Source organism: Podarcis muralis, chromosome 8 (assembly GCF_964188315.1).
Source record: "Podarcis muralis chromosome 8, rPodMur119.hap1.1, whole genome shotgun sequence".
Taxonomy (NCBI): domain Eukaryota; kingdom Metazoa; phylum Chordata; class Lepidosauria; order Squamata; family Lacertidae; genus Podarcis; species Podarcis muralis.
The window spans coordinates 23,905,251-23,924,223 of NC_135662.1; the positions used below are offsets into that span (position 1 = coordinate 23,905,251).

Consider the following 18,973-nt stretch of genomic DNA (forward strand, 5'->3'; position numbering starts at 1 on the left):
GGGTCCTTCCTCCCCACCCCACCGCGCTGTATTTGTTTTCGAGGGAGCTGCCAGGCCCGCAGCCTCGTCTTGGGCGGTGTAAAGTCCCTGTCTCAAACCGGGCAAATCGCCGCCCGCGTTCAAAGTCTAAGCAAGGGCGCTATCTCAGGCAATCTGTAGAGAAGAGCTGATTATTGCTTCTGAGGCTCGATTGCCAATAAGTTACTAATAAATAACTTCAGGGTTTAGGATTCTGAAGCCTTTCCCAGCCTACCACCCGTCCTGCCGTTTCTCTTTCTCTCAAAGCTTTGCATGGGGAATCGTAGGAGAGGAAATATATAGGTAAACGTGCTAACATTTTAAGGAAAGATACCCGGGCTTGCTTGCTTTTTGCATTACAGATTTAATGCAGCCTGGCCCTATGCGTCCCATTCATACCATAAATTTAACGCCTCCCCCCAAAAAAGAATCATGGGAACTGTAGTTTAGCCCCTCACAGGGCTACAAGGCCCAGCACCCTTAAAAACTACAGTTCCCAGAATTCTTTGGGGTGTACTTTAAATGTTCTGTGCGTATGCATGTTTGTAAAATGTCTTCTCAAGTAAAGAACCGGCAGTTCTGCAGCATTTCCCCCTGTATATTTGCTCAATGAGGCTTAGTGCCCAATATGCTCCTTTAAATCCATTACCTAAAAGTAAATCCTATATAACACAAGTGAGCTTACTCAAGAGGAGTCATGTCTTGAGGTGTACTATTAAATTGATCTTGAGGTCCAACTGTTCTTAATAATAGTTCACTTCTGAATAAACATGCAAAGGATTGCACCATTAAAACACTTGAAAATGTAGATCCCTTTTACAAATGTACAGACGATATTTAGAAATCAAAACCGTTCTTACAAAAAAAAAAGAAACCAAACAGTCCAGCTTAAGTAGAAACGCCATTTACCTTTCAGTTACCGTACTCTCCTGATTTTTAACTGACACGAAAAGAAGGACTGAATAACCACACTGTCCGTGGAATCATTAATTATCAAACGTGAGAGAGTTGGGAAAACTGGTTTACTTTGCAATACACTTTTTAAAAATATTTTTTCACTCTCGTTGTCCTTGTTACCAATGTGCATTTGGTAAGACAAAAAAAAAGGAAGTACACAAACACACATGACGCCACAGTTTCTGTACAGAGCTCTAAAATGAGCTGCGATGTTATTATCTACAAGAGGTGCTCTTGGGCCGAGGAAAGCAGATTGGGGCTGCTGTCACTTCCCCTGTGCTGCCCACCCCAGCTGCTTTTGGCAGGAGCCAAGGGAGGGAGGATGGGGCCCTGCGTACATCTGTCCACATGTGCATGGGCTTAAAGATTTCTCTACAGTTCAAGTCCTTTGAGCCAGAGTTAGCTCCCTGTGGAGGGTTCTAGAAGTCCTGCCGCGGGGTGTGAGTTAGACTGTGCCTCCGCAGATCACAGTTTCGCCTGAACACTTTGCCGCACTGCTCACAGTTGTAGGGCTTGATGTCTGTATGGGTGAGAAGGTGAGTTTTCAGGTTACTTCTTTGATTAAAGGTTCTTCCACATGTGGGGCATTTGTGTGGAGATTCCTGTTCAGATTTGAAGCAAGCAAAGGATTAAACCCTTTACAAACTACCTGGTTTACTGAGTTTCTCAAAACTTCTCTCGTTATATGCACACACCCTCCCCAGTTTCGTTACCCTTCAAAACACCAATGCCATAGCGGGAAATAAATCTTCACAAATCCTAAGTGCCCCTTCTCAGGCCTAAATGCCATGGAAGTGGTTTCCACATAAGGCTGCAATTCTAGGCACATTTAAATGGTCAGTAAACACCACGGAAAACAATGTTTACTTCTTAGTTGTTGTTTTTTTAAAAAAAGAACAAATTAAACCCAAAACAGGATTAGGCTGTATGTGCATTTGTAGCCTGATCCTATGTGTGTTTACTTAGAGGTAAATCCTATGGCATTCAGTGGGATTTACTCCAAAGTAAATATCCATAAGTTTGAAGATGTCCTGAAAGTAAGGTGAGGATCCTAGCATGCTTGCTGCCCAGTCGTAAGCACATTTAACTGGAAGTAAGTCCCTAAAAATAAAATAGAGAACTTGTCAGGGATAGTACATATAAACTTGGATTGGACCAGGGAGATGTGGGTTCATATTCTTCTTCGGCCAGAAAGCTCACCAGGTGAACTTCTGCCAATCCCCTATATCTCTAGCTAACCTACTGCACAAGGTTGTTATGAAGATAAAAATAAACAAAGAGGGAGGAAACAAGTATGCTTAGGAGTTCAGCCCTACTTGAAGACAAGTTCTACTGAAATTATTAACAGTTTACATCCCAGTAAATGCATTTTGGGGGGGCAGGGGTAGCTCATGTATCTGCTGTAGGTACAAGATCACAATTCTTTGCAGCCTGATCCTTATAGACATTTAGTCGGAAGTCAGTCCAGCTGAGCTCACTGGAACTAACTCCCCAGTAAGTGTGCTTAAGATTACAGCCTTAACAGCACGGATATATCTTCTTGCCTGTCAAGGACAATCCTCACTTCATCACATTTCCCCATCTCTAGGATCTACTGAAAAATGCTTCTTGCTAATCCACCCAGCTTCCCAGGGATACTTGCATCATCTCTATCAGTGAAAAGCTTTCCACAAAGCAAGTCTTTTTTAATCTGAGCTGTTAAAAACAGAGCATACATTTCATCTGGTTCAGAAGTGCCAGACTTCCCTATGAATCTTTTCCAGCTATGGAATATGCAAGTCTTAAATGAACTGATGTTCAAGCCAACACACGTTTACTCAGAATAAAATCCTGTTAAATTCAATGTGACTTACTCTCAAGTAATTGTGCATTGGATCACAACCATAAACAACTTCTGCAGGCTTCTTTAATCCTTCCAAGATCCCAGTGTGCTTATTTTCTTTACCATAAAGAATGAGTCAAGACAATTTACACCCCCAAAAAATGAATTAAATGACTCTGAACAACTGAAATAAAAGTTCAGACTGTGTCATATTTTCTGCACAATGAAGCAAAGTGGAGGTCAGTAGTGGATAAATTATCTGATTTAAATACCATCAACATCACTCCTCTGGTACAGTTACATGTCTTTACTTATTCATAATGAATATTGCTATGTATAAAGAGTTGAAACAGAATTAAGATAAAAATAAACTGTCTAAAGAAATATGGATCTAACCTTACCTGCATGTGTAAAGTTTTATGAACTGCTAGAGTCCTGGACTGGCAAAATCCTTTCCCACATTCCTGACATTTGAACGGTTTTTCTTTGGAATGGATATACCTAAAAGCCAATACAGGCATTTGGAATCAGTATGTGTAGACACAGAAAAAGCCATAACAGTTAGCAGTAGTCTCTATGTAGCTCAAGTATCTGGGGGGAAATTATACTAATGGGACAATGCTATAAATGTTGACTCAGAAGTAAGTCTCACTGAGGTCAATGGCGCTTGCTTCTAGGTAAGGGTACAGGGTTGTAGACTAAGCCTAACTCAACACTGAAATCTACTTTTCCAATTTTCTTTTCATAGGTTTTTTCCGCAGCCACTTGACAGTAGTTTCTCCAAAGGGCTTCATTGCCCTTTTCTGCTAACAAATTAAGAAGACAATCCTAAACACTCTTACTACAGTGTATGTTCTACTGAGAACAGTGGAACTTACTTCTGAGTAGCAATGCACAGAAGTATGCAATCTTTCACATGCGTGCACTGGGACTTGCTTTCAGGTGAACTTGTAAAGGCTGTGGTCCCACTTGTTCCAGCTGAGGTCAGCTGGAATTTTGCCTTACTAAGTTTATAGACCCCCACAGGATCTGGCCCACAGTTCATTATCGTTTGATGGGATGAGAAAAGGCAGAAAGCCCTTGAGCTTCTCAGAGCAAGCAACAGAGGAAAAGGGCCATTTGTACACTGTTACAAACACATTGTAAATGTTGTTTCTCTGGCATGTATGGGACAGAAAAGAACAAACATCCCATTAGTGTTAGGAAATATTCATTTCAAGGAACATACTGCCTTCTCTCTGCCCCTCCCCTTCGAGTTTTGATCCACATTTGCTAGGCTATAAATCTACTGAATTTTTTCTGCAGCTTCCTTAATGGACTTCTATCGAATGCTATTTCTACAGAGGCAAAGCAGTTTGTTGTTGCTCTTTTGCTGGGATCACCAAGCCTTTATCAAATCCTACAGACTAGAAAAGAAAGCAAAAGGGGAAAGATTGGAAAGCCCAGATGAGTACAGATGAGATGCAGAGCCCTGGAAATAAGTGTCATGAAAGCCAACCACCTTGAAGCTACTCCTCACCCTCAGTTGGGCCCACTGAAGTGGAAGATGACTTGCTTCTGATCAATGTCACTTGCTTCTATGCAAATCAATCCAATACTCCCAGTCCCAACCTTGTTCCCTGGGAAATAAATCCTACCGGCGCCCCTCCTACATAATGAGAACTGCACTGTGTGTTAGGGCAGCATACTAATAACACCAACCACCTCCCTATTGCATACAGGAGGCTGAGAAACAGACCTTTCTCCTCTAGGCCTATCTAAGTGGGTTTAGGGGAAAACTGGAGCCTAGGACTTGCTGGTTGGCACCTCAACCCACAGCTGTCAACGTTTCCCTTTTTTAAAGGGAAATTTCCTTATTCCGAATAGGATTCCTCGCAAGGAAAGGGAAAAGTTGACAGCTATGCGGCTCAACCTCAGAACCACCACTAGGCCATGCATCATAAGGCTTAATTTCCAAGGGAAATGGAGGGTCGGGGAGTGGCTGGATCCTGCATGGCATAACCCCATGGGCACCCTTTTCTCCAAAGAGGCTGGAGCGAGGGCAGTAGCCCAACAGTCCCCCTTCTGCATCTCCAGAGGAGCTGACCTGTGGTCGCGGAGGTGGTCCTGCCTCCGGAAGGCCTTGTGGCAGATGTCGCACGTGTAGGGCCGCTCGTCCGTGTGGGTCCTCTCGTGGATGAGCAGGTTGTAGGACTTAGTGAAGTGGCGCCCGCAGAACTTGCAGATGAACTCCTTCTTGGTCTTGGAAGGCAGCCTGCCGCGCGCCGGCTTCCGGTCCGGGGAGAGCTTGCCCAGCGCCGCCGAAAGGGGGCCGCTCAGCTTGGCCAGCTCGCCGTGCGCCGCCGCCGCGGCCTGGTGCGCCTTGGGCGGGTCCTCCTGCGTGGCCGCCGCCGCCAGGTTGGCGAAGTCAAAGCGCGGCCGCTCCTTGCGCAGCGCCGGCAGGACGTGCGCGATGGCGGCCGCCTGCTTGGGGTGGAAGAGGTGCGTGGCGAAGGGCAGCGCCGGGAAGGGGAAGCGCTCCACCAGGCCCTGCGCCGCCGCCATCTCGCTCAGCGCCGAGCAGCGGCTGATCTCGGCCGGGCCGCCGCCTCCGGCCGTGGCGGCGGCCGCGGCGTAGCAGCCCAGCGTCCAGTGGTTCATGTGCATCGTGTGCACGGCGCTCAGGCCGTACAGGCCTTGCAGGTGGTCCACGGCGGCCGGGAAGGTGTTGACGGCCTGGAGGAAGGAGTAGTTGGTCAGCTGCAGAGACGGGTGCAGAGGGATCGGCGCCGGCAGCGCTTTGCTCCCCATCGTCCCAGCGGCCGGGACTGGCCGTGGAGGGCCGGAGGCGACCCGCGGCTCCTCGGGGCGCACGCACGGGCGCAGGTCCTGAGCAGGGACAGAGGGAGGGAGGGGGACAAACAAAACAAGAGGCAGGTTATTGCAAGGGCAGCGTCTACACGTGGATTTGACAAGAGGGGCCTGGTTTTAATACAGTTGCAGGTCCCCTTAAGACGAAGTACAGTAGAATTAAACAACATTCACAGCAATAATAATGTGCCACCAGGATAAATAAATAATTAGGGGACCCGAATGAGAGGGCTGTCGTTAGAGCGGCGAATAATTCAGACTCCGAATTGATCTCGCTGGTGAAGCGGGCCCCAAACCGGCGGAATCCTATATAAAGTTCAGAGATGCAAGCAAAGTTGGGAGGCAACGGCATTACCTGCAAGAGGCCAACGCAAATAAAAAATCACCTGAAAATATCAAATAGCAATGAAGCGCACGGATCCCTGCAACACACACACTCCGCAATTCGTTTAGGCAGAGTGACTCTTTCTTTCCAATGTCGTAGATGGATCAAGAAATCAAAGCCGCGTTCCCTGGCAAGGGCTGCGTCTGCGGGCAAGGTCACGAGGACTAGGATCTTTGAAAACGGCGGCGGCGGGGGGATCCCAGATCCAGCATTTCATCGACTTCTTCAGAACGCCCCCTCTGAATGCGAGTTGTACTGATGGCAGAACTGACTACAAAGTCCATATTTTTGAAACGACCCAGGAGGAGCGCGATGTGCCGGCCACTTAACGCTGGAAGCGGGTGTCCTGCAAGGCTGGAGGCTCAGGACAGGAGCCGTTTGGAAGCGGGGGCTGCTTTGGTGTGCGGTTTCTGCGTCCTTGCCATAGCGCACACAGTGGTGGTGTAAGCAGGGAAGTTCGCGCGCCCTTACAAGCGAGCTACTGACTCCCGTCCAACATGAGCGAGCTTCACAAATAGATTTTTTTAAGGCGTTTGGCTGCGATCCTGCTTGTTCGAATGGACTTTTTATGCGCCTAGGTGGGGAGCAGGAGGCTCTTTAAGAGCTCATGATGCCTGAAGAAGCGATAAGTCATGTCAGGGGCTTGCGGGGGAGGGGGCGGAGAGGGGAAAGTGATAAATACCCGCTGATTCCCTCGCTTCACAGGGAAATATGTGCGAGCACAGTGCATCTAACATGGCTCCCGACTCATTTAACCAGTGAAAACGGAGGGGCCCCCGATCCCAAACACATTACACGAGAGTAAGGCTCAGTTGGGTCGATTTAACTTCTTTCCACCATGCAAAGGGCACACGAGGTCCAACCGGTACGACGGCAGCTGATTTGAATTTGGCTGTGTTATGGATCACAGCTATCTACTACCAGCAATCCATTGGGAAGCTGGCCTCGGTTGTAAGACTGAACGAAGAAGCCGATACCCCATCTTGAAACACTTCCAAACGCGCGCAGCCCGATCCAGTGCATTTCCCACCAAAGAATCCTATTATGTAATAAATAGGGGTCTCATTGACTACATGGGGGCTTGCTCTCAAGTAAGCAACTCCACCTACGGGTAAGGCCGATGACCTGGCCCATGCTTTCATGGAAGAGAAATCCGGTTCAAATTAATGGACGTGACTTCCGAGGAAACATAGGTGGAAGGCTTGTTCGCCTTGGCGGAGCTTGCTTTTAAGCAGGTGGACCCAGGATCGTAGCCTGGGCCTCGAATTGGCGCACTTGCCCGAGACACCCATCATCTCAGGAGGGCAAAGGGGATAGAAAACGCCAACCGATCAGGGCCGGCCGGTGCTGAATGAAAGGGCGACAACAATTAGAACGCGCTTCTCACGTCGGGGGCTGTTTCTTCCGTCGCATCTACAGATTATATAGGGGGGGGGGTCAGCGCCTGGGATCCTCCTCGCCTTTGGAAGTCAGTTCCACCGGCACCGTCGGAAGTGTCCACGAGGTTTCAATGGCGAGGCCCTGAACTGGTATAGCGCCTTTTCCCAGGCCTTGGAAGTCGTCGGCTGAGGTTGACCTGGTGGGGTTAAGTCAGGGGGAGGGGAGCAGAGGGGTCTCCATGGGCGGGGAAGCAAAGGTCCGACGCGGGAGGCGAGGAAAGGCGGGGGCGTTTGGAGAGGAGGGGCTGGTGGCTCTCGGCGGTGGGGCTGCCCGCCTTGGCCTTCCCGGTGCTGGTGCTGCGCTTATTTTTCTTCCCTCAGCGACAACTCATTAATCAAGATAATTGAAAGAGAGAAAAGCAACACTTCCCCCGTCGCCCCTCGACGCCAAGCGCTCCAGGCTCGGAATACCCCCTCCCTCCTCCTCTCTCGCAGATCCCTTTCAGCTGGCCAAGGCGCCACCCAAGAGGGACACCCCCAGGGTCTCTCCCAGGCGGCCTTCAGGGAAAGGCGAGTAGTAGCCGCGCGCCCTGGCCAAGGACCCAGCTGGCCGCTTTTCTGCAAGGGGAAACACCCGCCCCCTCCATTGGGAGTCCTTAGGATGAGCCACCTCGCTCGGGGATGGTTTTCTGCGACAGGCAAGCTCCACAGGGCGCTGCCCCGAGGATCTCCCACATGGGATTCAGCTCCCAGGCTTCCAGCGGGCAGCCGGACCTTAATCTGGGGTCGAGGTTATTTTTGGGGGGTGCTTTAGCCCCGCAGAAGTAGCACTGGCAAGCACTGCCCTGCTCGCTCGAGGAGGCGGGCGAGGCTTACTCCTTCGCCCCCCGCCCTTCTCTCCGAGAGCACTGCAGTTTCGCGGCCATTCCTGCCCCAGGATCTTGGCTCTTCTTCCTTGCTCCGCTTTCTTATTGCATTTGGAACGTCCCTGCAGCCTCCCGAAAGGAGTGTGGGAAATGTGATACTTCGAGAAAAATAAAAGCGGCCCTAAAATCCAATTGGGAGTTAAGCATTTAAACGGGCTTCTGGGACGGGCTGGGCTCGGCCACATCTGTTAGTCCCGCTCGCTCTCACAAGGCAATTTTCGAAAGAAAAGAAATAAAGCCTTCAGATGCTCCTTTCTAGGCATCCCCAGATACTTTCCTCTAAAAAACACAATAATAATCCGGTTGGAAGATGCTCACAAGAGCTTAAACGAGCTTTATTGCAAATGCCTGGTCGGAAAAAAACTACTGGTTCTCTATCCCCGAATTGCGCCTTGCGACCCATTAACAAGCCCGGGACGCGAAGTGGAAATAATCTGATTTTCCCCCACCCCTTCTTTAAAGGCATCGTCTTTTGGTTTTGTATTTCAAAAAATAGAGGATCGTGAGGCTGGGTTATGAGTCTGCAGGGGTAACCAGTTTGGATAGAAGCGCTCCTAGGCGCAAAAGGCTTCGTTGATTTCTCCAATGGCAGCCGTAGGCCTCTGCACCGCCAGTTTGCAAAGAGGGAAGGAGGAGGAGAGACCATCAGGGGTCTTATACGTGTGCCAACGTAAAGCGCACTTGATCGTGCATTATTTTCCTCTTTTGCATCAACATCTGATGGGCCAAAGGGGCCGAAGTGCCCTGGTTGCCTTCGGCCCGGTTTCCCACTCGCGCCCGGGCCGAGCAGAGCTTTGCTTCTGGGGGTTGGTTGGAGAAGGGGACGGACAATTTCTAAATTAATGCAGCGCTAAAAAGGGGTAGCAAAAAAACCCAAAACAAAACACGCAGCCTCTTCCTTGCCTCTGGTATGCGACCCGAGTGCGCAGGGAAGGGAGTTAATGAGAGGTGTGTGACAGTCAGAGGGTTTCACTCAGCCCGTTCAACCGAAACTATTAACTCCCGTCCCGTCCCCCCCCCGACGACTTTCCCACCACTCATCACTTTCCCTTTTGCAAATAAATAAATAAATGCACAAATCATGGCGCCCACACCACCCCCACCCCTCGACACTGCAACGCGACCGCCCAAGGACTGGCTATCCTGATAAGAGACATCGCCACGCAGAGATGGGAAGCAAAAAGGAAAGAGGTTCGTTTACTTTTTCCTGCTGGAGTTCCCATCGTGCCAGGGTCAAGGGGCTTCCAGACTTACTCAAGGGGGTCCTTTCCTAACGAGGGGGAGGGGATCCCCTCTCCATCTGGGCTGGACTGCTTGATTTAGATAAAACATCATGCAGCAGGACCTTGACACAAAAAAATGAAATGCACGCTTGACAAAAAAAAAAAAAAAGATGTTTTCTCGGATATTAAAAAGGAGGGGGGGACACCCAGAAAGCACGTGATTTTTTAATTTTAAAAAACTCTTTCTCTTCTGTATTAAAATAGCTGTAATGCATAGCACCAAAGTACTAGTATTATTCCTAGATATTTATATTTCAGATGTACAGCTTTTACACGCCCACGACGCAATTTGTCCCCAAACACTTTCACCGCACACATTTTCTAGAAGTCCTGCGGATTTCGATGGTCCTTGTTTCCAAGCAAATGTGCTAAGGATAGAGCCTCCAATTTCGTTTTGGCATTTTCCTTCCAAGCGGCTTGAAAATTTGAGTCGGTTTAAATTATTCCCTCACAGATCCTAAAAACACATCCATCAGAAACTTAAGTGCTACTGATCTAATTAGAGTTTACTTCCTGCTGCTGTGCTGCTTAATACACATTATGTGAAACAATCCCAATGAATCAAGCGAGAGTTACTTTTAATGTTAACCTGTTTTAAGACCGAGGGCCAGAACTCGGGGATTAGGCCGCTAACATAAAAACCCAGTTATGGTTTATTTTATATTAATTGTTCTCAACAAAGTTGAGGGTTTTTTGTTTAACACCGACATTTTCGTTTCTGATTAAAGGCATATGATGAAAAAATACGTCACTTTTCCAATATAATTTTAGTTTTTTATTTAAAAAAAAGCAAATATATTCAGAGCCTCCCATTGCAAGAAAAAAAGACATTCGATTAATGTTTATTTGGAAGTAGGTTCCATTTATTTCAGCACAATCCTAACCATTGCTACTCAGAAATGAGTTCTGTTGAATTCAATGGGGCTTGATCCTAGTTAAACCACTGCAACTTCATTCCCTAGTAAGTGTTCATGCAAGTATGATCTTTAGGCGTACATTTTATAAATTTACGTGGAAAATAATAGCGCAGGTTTTAGGAGAATCTACTCATTTACATGGGATCGCCTCTCTACAACAAGATTTTGCACACGTTTGCTCTTTGATTCAATGGGATATCCATTACAGCTTTTTTTAAAAAATGCTAAAGTTTACTTTCAAAACCACGTGTTTAAGTTGTGTAATATTCACACCGATCTTGTTTTTGCTTCAGCACATCCCAAAGGTAATGTCTTTTTAAAATAAGACATATCAGAATTTCTCTACCTGCTGTATCCATACTGATGTAATTATTTGACCCTGCATAAGGCAGTATTTCACAGAATCTAATGGAAACAAGGCGTAGGACTGCACCCCGAACAACGTTAGATATAGACTTTACTGCCCTCTGAGCCATCTTGCAGGCTGCAGTCCTATATTCACAACCTTCCTTCCACCGAAAGCAAGCAGCGCAGTGCAAAGTAAATACGTTTAGGTGCCAAACTTGACAATGAGAAAGGGGGGGGGGGGAGATGGGGGGAGAAATTAGGCCAGAAAGTGCAGTGTTTTCCTTTGAGAGCCCACTGGTAGTCAGGGTGCGAATCAAACACGGATGTTATTTAGACACACTGTCACTTCCCTTTCCACTCCGAATCCTTAATTTAATTAAGGCCAGTGTCTGCAGAAACAAGTCTTCCCGGCGTGATCTTTGGCTGGCTCTGCCTTGCTTTTTCAAGGGCTTCCGACGGCTAAGGACTTGAAAGGAGCTTTTGCTTGGATGTCAGAGGGAAATAAATAGCCGCTCTTGGTGGGAGAAGGCTAAGAGCCCGCCGAGGGTCTCAGCTATCAGGTAGGCAAACGCCGGCTGAAGTTGGGGGAAACTATCCCTGCCAGATCCCACGGATTTGTATTTGCTTATCCTCGCCAAAACCAAGACCTCCGTCCCGCTCCGGCGTTCCCAAAGGCTATCTCGAACAAATCAAGAGGAGGGAAGGAAATCTTTCGCCCAAGATTTGTTGAACGAGCAATGCTTTCCTGGAAGCCTTTGGAGTGCGAACTTTCTAAGGAGGGGGGGCGGGTCTGGAGGCCCTTCCACTTGCCCGGAGCTTTATGGAGCGCGCAGAACACAGCCGGCTCTGTGCACCGAGAGACAGGTCTGCCCCTGTTCTGGTGTGAGCCGCCGGGATTCAAATCGAAAGTAAAGGCGAGGAGCTGCTCGCTCCTCCTCGGCGGGAGACCGAGCTGGCTGACAAAGCCCTCTGCGGCCAGCCCGAGCTCTACACGCGCGCTTACTCGGAAGGAAGTCTCCCTGAGCTCAGCGAGCCTTACTCCCACGTAAAACGCGCAAAGGATCCTAACAGTCACATTACTAAGGGCAAGAAGGTTCTGGTTGTTGTGGAAGCCCGTTCCTGGACGGTTCCGAGGGCAATTCTCCGGGTTGGGGTTCCCTGCGGAGCTTAGAATCGGGTCCTCCCCCTGTTCTGCCCCGCTAAAGCCCCTTCCTGCCCAGATCCCTCACTTCCCACCCGCAGGTGCCCCGTTCCCAAGCAGAGCGACCATTCCGGAGCTGTCACTCTACTACCTACCTCCCACTTGCCAATTTCTTCCGACGGGGCCTCCGCCTCGTCCCCGGACCCACGTCCTCCCGGCGCTCCTCAGGCCAGCAAGTGCCTTGGCGGCGTCATTAGATCCACTCGGGAGAGGAGCTCGCTCAGTGGAGCCGTCGAGTCCCGGGGGCTCCGGGCATGTTCCGAGGGGCGGCTTCCGAGGAGTCAGAGGGGCGGCTCCAGGAGGCCTCCGGCCCGGGCTTTCAGGCTCCTCCGGCGGCTGGGAGGCGGCGAGTCAAGTGCCGGCATAGAGCTTCCCCGGGAGCCCCGTCCTGCCTTCGGCTCCGGCGGAGCTCGGCGCGAGTCTGGACCTCCCCCTCGCGGGTCCATCGCATTTCAGCGCTCGCCGCGGCGCGGGCTCTGCCCCCGCCCGCAGTCCCTCCCCGAGCCCCAGCAATTCGAACGCTCGCCGCCCCAGCGTTCGAAGCCACGCCCCGCTCCGAACGCCCGAGAGGTTGCGAACGTTCCGAGGGCCGCCCCTCGAAGCCCCGCCTCCCTGTTCCACCACCACTGTTTACTTCTGTTTGGATAGCAACTTGGCTTTAAAGGGGCAGAGCTCCTTTCTCTCTCCCCCTACACACTTTCCCTCCCCACCCCCAACGTTACCTAAGGTGACTTTTTCCCCTTTGAGAAAACACGATCAGTGCATAAATCAAGATCTTCCTTCCTTAATGCTTCTGGCTACTCCAACTGCAGAAACTTCGGTAGCTGTCTCTCAGGCTAAGCCCTGTTGAACGTGTCCAACACACCGTTTCCATGGACTAAATATGCTGGCTATATGTTCTCTATACACTCCGAGTAATACCTTCAGACCATTAACGGTTTTTTCCTGCTTCGTGTGAAGCAGATCAATGTGAACGCGATAGTTTAGAAGGCTTCCTTGAATTATCTCTAATCCTCTATTTTCCCTCCCCTCTTTTCTCCCCCCCCCAATTCCTTTGCCTCTTCTTTATTTAATTTGTTAGACTGTAAGGTTCCCGAGAGAATCGTGTTTTTAAAACAAAATTATAGGGCGCCACTTTGTCATAGCCATTTCAAAGTATTAGTGTCATCATCATCATCTCCCAGCTGAAGAAATCCTCTCTCAAAACCTGGCTTTCGTGAGCAAACGATTTTCTTCTACCCGAAACAGGTGAATCCCAAGGAACCGCCAACATTACCCGGGCGAAATAAATAAAAATATCTGGCATCTAGGAAAATCTTGAAAGGTAGTTTTTAAACTTCCCGAGTGACTATAATTCGGAAATGCTTTTCCTCTGTTAGATGAGAAAGTTTCCCCCAAATATATATACATAAAAATATATTTTATATACATTTAATTGTTGGAAGCATATGCATGCAGATTATAGGGACCTCGGGGGCTTTTGCTACCACTTTTCCTCCTTTTCAGTTTAAGAGGGATTTTTTATGTTGTTGTTGTTTTTACTTATCCCAAGTGACCAATCACAGGTTGTTTAACTTGAGCCCCTGGATAAATAGAAACACATTACTGTTCGTGGTTAAGTTGCGGTCGGGCTCCTTTTTCCCTGCATGCAAGCGGCGTTTTAGACGAATATTTGTTAACTACTCATTAATGGCACGGAGCGCAGCGCGGAGGGCTGATTATGCCCCCCAGACGGAACCGTGCAGGACCGGCTCCCTGAAACATAAAACAATCCACATGGCGAAATGACGTTAAAAGGCACACACACACACACACACCCCGCATCACCCTCCACCTCTCGGGACTTTGAGCAAGATCGCGCTGCTTAAGAGCTAGAGGAGAGAGACAGGGAAGGAGAGAAAGAGAGATCTCAGGCAAATGGGCCAGATGCGAAAGCGCGTTTGGTTTAAACGATGAGCGCTCTCAATAAACACGCCAGCGATGGAAACTTTGGAAAATGTGAGATGCTGAGTGAGGCAACGAAAAAAAGCCAGATCTCCCTGTTTCCAGCCTCCTATTGATAAGGAACTGAGTGGGCATTGAAGGATCCGTTCCTGTCCTAGAGCAGTTAGGATTCCTGAATTTCCCTGCACAGAAAAGAAAACAGGAGATGATTAGAAACGGAGAAGGAAGATGCAGAGGGCGGAGGATGGGTGGGTGGGGGGAGAATGGCAATGAGAAGGAAAATAAGGGGTGGGAAGAAATATAATAATGGATGTGAATGCACGATCAGGGCAGGCAGCGAGACAATTTTATCGTCCCCGACTTCGGGGTTAAAGGGACTGCCTGGCCATCATCTTGGCCCCTTGACCCCAATGGCTGCAATCCTAAGGAACCTTCTAATTCAGTTCCATAGAGAGCAGCGGGACTCGGCGGCTCTGCTCCTGCGCGCCAGCGGCCTTTGGCAACAGCACCATGGGCGCAGAGTGAGACCTCTTCCCTCGACGGCTGACTCCAAAGGTGAACGGAGGACGGCGCGGAGAAACAGGAGCGAGCCACCGGGCGAGACTACTCTATTTGTATTCGATAAATGCATGCGTGGCCATAGCTGCAATGTGTTGGCATGGCTACGTAAGTTAGGAAGAACAATCCCTACCTTTTCTCATTTCAAAAATATGACCCATGTCCGGAGAGCAGCACGATCTGAGCGAAATTCCCGTCGCCGGCAAATGTCTCTGCCCCGCACCCCGCGCAATATTGACTCCCTTTAGCCATAATAAATGAAATTCCCATCGGCGCTCCTTGGTGGTTGGGTCCCCCCCCCCCCAATGAAAAGAGAGGGGAAACATATTGACTATCTTTCCCCGCTGTTATTTCTAGATTCCGTATTACGCAGGTTCAGCAATAATAGAGAACAAAATCACCTACGGATTACAGTGGCTGGGTAAGGTATGGGCACTGGAGTGAAAGAAGGAATCTGCAAAGCAATTCACGAGGTTTCTCCTGCTGCTGCTGTTGAGGCTAATAATAATAATAATAATAATAATAATAATAATAATAATAATCTGCCGTTGCCTCTATGCCACTATCAAAGTCGCAAGTAGTAGAGAGCAACGGCGACGATGAGAGCACAATGTTTTGGGCCCCAATCCTTGGGCTGAGACTGTTTTCATTTACAAGGCACAACAGGTGCCTCCGCGGGGCAGAAGCTGGGCGAGAGCTAGCAAATTTTGCTTTCCCTTCGCTCTAGTTTCCCAAACAGAGACTTTCCGCTCACTCTTTCAGACCCTAAGAGCGAATCCCAGCATCTGGTGCAAAGTCGGGCCGAATCCATTCGACGTTGGAAATGGCGTTGGACGTGTGTTTCCTACTGTCTGCCGCTAAATAGCAACGACAACAAACAAACTCAAGCAAATATACAAACACGCAAACAAATGCACGACTGCTTCGGCCTCTCAGTCCCTAAATAGGGTAGAGTTGATTTGGGACCTGTCCTGTTGGTTCTGAATGGACGAGGCTTGAGCCCGCACACTTACTTGCGAGGAAGCCCCATTGGGCGCAGTCGAGACCGGCTGCATCCTACACCTTGGGAGGAAGACTCCGCACTCTCTCGGTGCGCAATCTCTGCGGGGCATTTGAGTGCGCAAGGGAGCTGCGGGTGATGGCAGAGGAGCGGTGTGTGTCTCTGTGTTATCTTCACAACAAGTTGTGAGGTAGGTTAGGCCGAGGGGATTGCGGCGGGGGTGGGAGAGAGAGAGAGAGAGAGAGAGAGAGAGAGAGAGAGAGAGAGAGAGAGAGAGGCCCCGGGCCACCCAAGGAACTTAATGTGCCCAGGATTGGAACCCAGGACCAGGAAGCAACTGCTCGCTCTGGCTGCAGCAGAACTTTCTACTTCCAGGCAAGAAGGCGCTCCCGAAGCGGCTGCAAGTCCTCACCGGTGGCCGCTGTCAGGGAATCAGGAGCCGGAGGAGACCCGCAGGGAGCGGATCCGGCCTTGGCTGCGTTCCTTTCCAAGGGCAATGAGTTGGGAAGGGCATCCCACTCTAAACCCGCCGCTTTCGCTCGCTGGGGCTGGCTTTTCCCATTCAAGCAGCGCGCACACCCCTTGCTCGCCCCCAGCCCGCTTCTCCCTCCCTCCCTTCCCCCCCCGCGAGCCCGGGGGCAGCAATGCAAGCGCAGCGGGGCTCCTTCTCGCCGAGCCGGTGTTTCCTCCTTTGGTGATGCCACCCAGGAAGCCCGATCCGGAGTCCTGCAGGGAAGCGGGGAGGGAGGGGGGTTTCAAACCGAAAAGCGCCCTGCTTCGTTTTGCAAGATCCCTTTTCCTCGCTCCACTTTCTGCCCTGATCTCCTAGATGGCGAGTGCGGTGTGGGACTCGCACCCCGACGAGCGGAAGGCGCTCTGCCCATGCTCGGAAGCTCTCTCGCCGCTACGCTTTTCTTAAAAGCTAGGAGACACTGGGTCGGAGTGACGCGCTCTAGGCCTTGGAAGGCTCACCGTTCGCAAGACCAGCCGTGGGGAAACCTGCGTGACCTTCCAAGACCTTTTCTGCTGGGCTCCAACAAGGACGATTATCCCTGACCACTAGGCACGCTGGCTGAGCCGGGTAGGGAAAGGAGGACGGCTGTAGAGGCAGGCAGCTAGTAGTCAGCTGCCCAAGGCGGTTAGGCCCAAATAGATAAAATAAAACAAATAAATAGGTTTAAATAGACATCAGCCTCCGACTCAAATAAATAAAATAAAATAAAATAAAATAAAATAAAATAAAATAAAATAAAATAAAATAAAATAAAATAAAATAAAATAAAATAAAATAAAATAAAATAAAATAAAAGTGTCAGGCGGCATCACCCGGCGCCTGGGCAGTTTCCCGGCGCGTCGTTTCCCCGGCTTGCCAAGCTGCCTGGTGCGGCGGGCGCGCGCAATGTGGCCACTTACTTGCCTGCTTTGCGCAGCGCCGGCGCGCGCCCCCCCCTTCCTCTCGCTCCTGCCCTCCTCTCCAGGGGTCCAGGCAGGACCAGAGGAAGCCGGCGAGGGGAGCAGGACGACTCCTGAGCACCGGGGACGGAGCCCGCAGGGTGGGCTGGGGGACGCGAAATGCCTGCGGGGCCCTCGGCTGGGGGGCCAAGGCAGGGAAGCGGGGAGGTTAGCGGCCGTCCAGGTCTGCTTAGGAAGCAGCAGCAGCAGCAGCAGGGAAACGAAGAGCTCCAGCGCCCCCTGGAGGCATCTGTTTGCTTTGCGGCTCGCGGAAGGGGCAGAAAAGGCTCAGGATGCTTCCCTAACACGCGAGAAAGAAGCGGCTGGGCGGAGCTCCGGCTCACTCTTGCACTTCCTCGCTAACTGATACTAAGGCTGAGGATGGATCCCCGGTCACTGTATTTAGGTTATTTTGTGCCCCTTGCGGCGCGGGGAGTTGTGTGTATTTAAAACCACAGCACGAAAGAGTAAGGATCCAAACCAGAGAGAATCGAGCCACTCTATAGAGACTTTTATCTACATAGATCTTGATAAAGAAGGGCTCGGGACCAGCATTTCGCAGGACTAAGGGACAGCGCGATCCCCTCGGAAATAAATCCTATGGAATTCAAAAGGCCTGACTCGGACAGCGCGCTCCAATAAATGCCTACTCGGAAGTAAGCCCCACAGAGCTCGCTGGATCTTACTCCCAATAAAGTGCATTTGGAGTTGCAGACTGAGCCGACTGCGCCTTGCTTTGCTGTGCTTGCTTCTCCGGGAGCAAGAAGGTCCATTGATTTCAGTGCCACTTAATTACTTCTTGAGTAAACATGTCTTCGTTTGGACGCTGGCAGGGCATAGAATTGATGTGCCAAGCGCAAAATGTCCATAGCTGTCAACTTTTCCCTTATCTTGCGAGGAATCCTATTCTGAATAAGGGAATTTCCCTTGAAAGAAGGGAAACGTTGACAGCTATGAAAATGTTTACTCAGAAGTTAGCCCTATCGAATTCAATGGTGCTTGCTCTCTGGTAAAGTGCGGTTAGGATTGCAGCCATTGAGTTCGGAGCGACTTACTTCTGAATAGACAATAGGATGGCATACCTGAGACAAGACAAAAACGCTTTTCTGAAGCAGCCCCGAAAGGATGCTCTGCAAGGATCGACGCCCATTGTGAAATAGGTGAAGGGGTAGAAAAGCTTTAGTCCCTCTCGCATAACTCTAGAACTCGTAAAAGGTGGTATACGGTATATCTTCAAGGCGGCTCATAGTTAAGCTATAGAACTCGTGATGGCCCCCAACCTAAATGACTTTACAAGAGGTACATTCAAGGAAGAGGGGGGCTATCGATTACTATTAGCTGGGAGGCAGCAATGCCCTGAGATCTTATGATGAACAGCGGTATATAAATCTAATAAATAAAATGGAAACCACAGGGCTCTTGTGCTCGAAGCCTTCTTGCGGGTTTTCCCCACCGACATCTGCTTGGCCACTGCGCCACCACGACGCTGGAGGAGGCGGGCCATTGGCCCGATCCAGCAGGTTTTTCTTCTGTTCTACTTCTTAAGGTACCACAAGACTTTCCACGGGGACTGATGAGCGGATTGAAGGACAGATGGGGGGAAAACAAGCCCTAAGGACAGAGCGAGGGCACCAACTGGGTGTGCCCGGTTATATACAGTAGTAGCTCCTTGCCCTGGAGCCAATGACGCAAATGCTGTTTCTCGCTAGCCAACCCGGGACAAAGGTGTGGCAATTCCTACAGCAACTGAACTCGTCTCCAGGTAAGGACCCAGAGCACAGCCCTCAGATTGGAACGCCTTTTGAATTGGAGGGAGACCTGAGGGCCTAAGAAAGATGGGCGTGCCTCCAGGCATGTGCAGAGTGCTTCTCTCTTTCTACAAACCCGGCCCTCCTGACACACCTGGAACCAAGAGCAAGGTCGCACCTCTGGC

At 50.0% G+C, this 18,973-nt stretch overlaps 1 protein-coding gene across 3 annotated transcripts; it reads right to left on the reverse strand.

The window, feature by feature from the left end:
* Positions 1-906: 906 nt before the first annotated feature.
* OSR2 (odd-skipped related transciption factor 2) lies at positions 907-12,669 on the reverse strand. 3 transcript variants are annotated; one of them, XM_028736409.2, is made up of 4 exons: positions 12,182-12,669; positions 4,884-5,665; positions 3,199-3,298; positions 907-1,577 (listed from the first exon to the last, which is right to left on the reverse strand). In XM_028736409.2, the coding sequence occupies exons 2-4, from the start codon at positions 5,585-5,587 to the stop codon at positions 1,395-1,397; spliced, it is 987 nt and encodes a 328-aa protein (XP_028592242.2). In that variant the 5' UTR covers positions 5,588-5,665; positions 12,182-12,669; the 3' UTR covers positions 907-1,394. The 3 variants fall into 3 exon arrangements, with proteins under 3 accessions (XP_028592242.2, XP_028592245.2, XP_028592244.2); XM_028736412.2 differs by having other exon boundaries at positions 907-1,495; positions 12,182-12,663; XM_028736411.2 differs by lacking the exon at positions 12,182-12,669 and adding an exon at positions 6,034-9,308.
* Between the last annotated feature and the right edge of the window lie 6,304 nt (positions 12,670-18,973).

What these genes read in the sequence shown, in the direction of transcription:
- OSR2 (XM_028736409.2), bottom strand. Translation starts at nt 5,587, where the DNA reads ATGGGGAGCAAAGCGCTGCCGGCGCCGATCCCTCTGCACCCGTCTCTG. An exon ending in GACCACCTCCGCGACCACAG is followed by an intron (nt 3,299 to 4,883) that starts GTCAGCTCCTCT and finishes ATTGGCTTTTAG; the next exon opens with GTATATCCATTCCAAAGAAA. An exon ending in ATAAAACTTTACACATGCAG is followed by an intron (nt 1,578 to 3,198) that starts GTAAGGTTAGAT and finishes AAATCTGAACAG; the next exon opens with GAATCTCCACACAAATGCCC.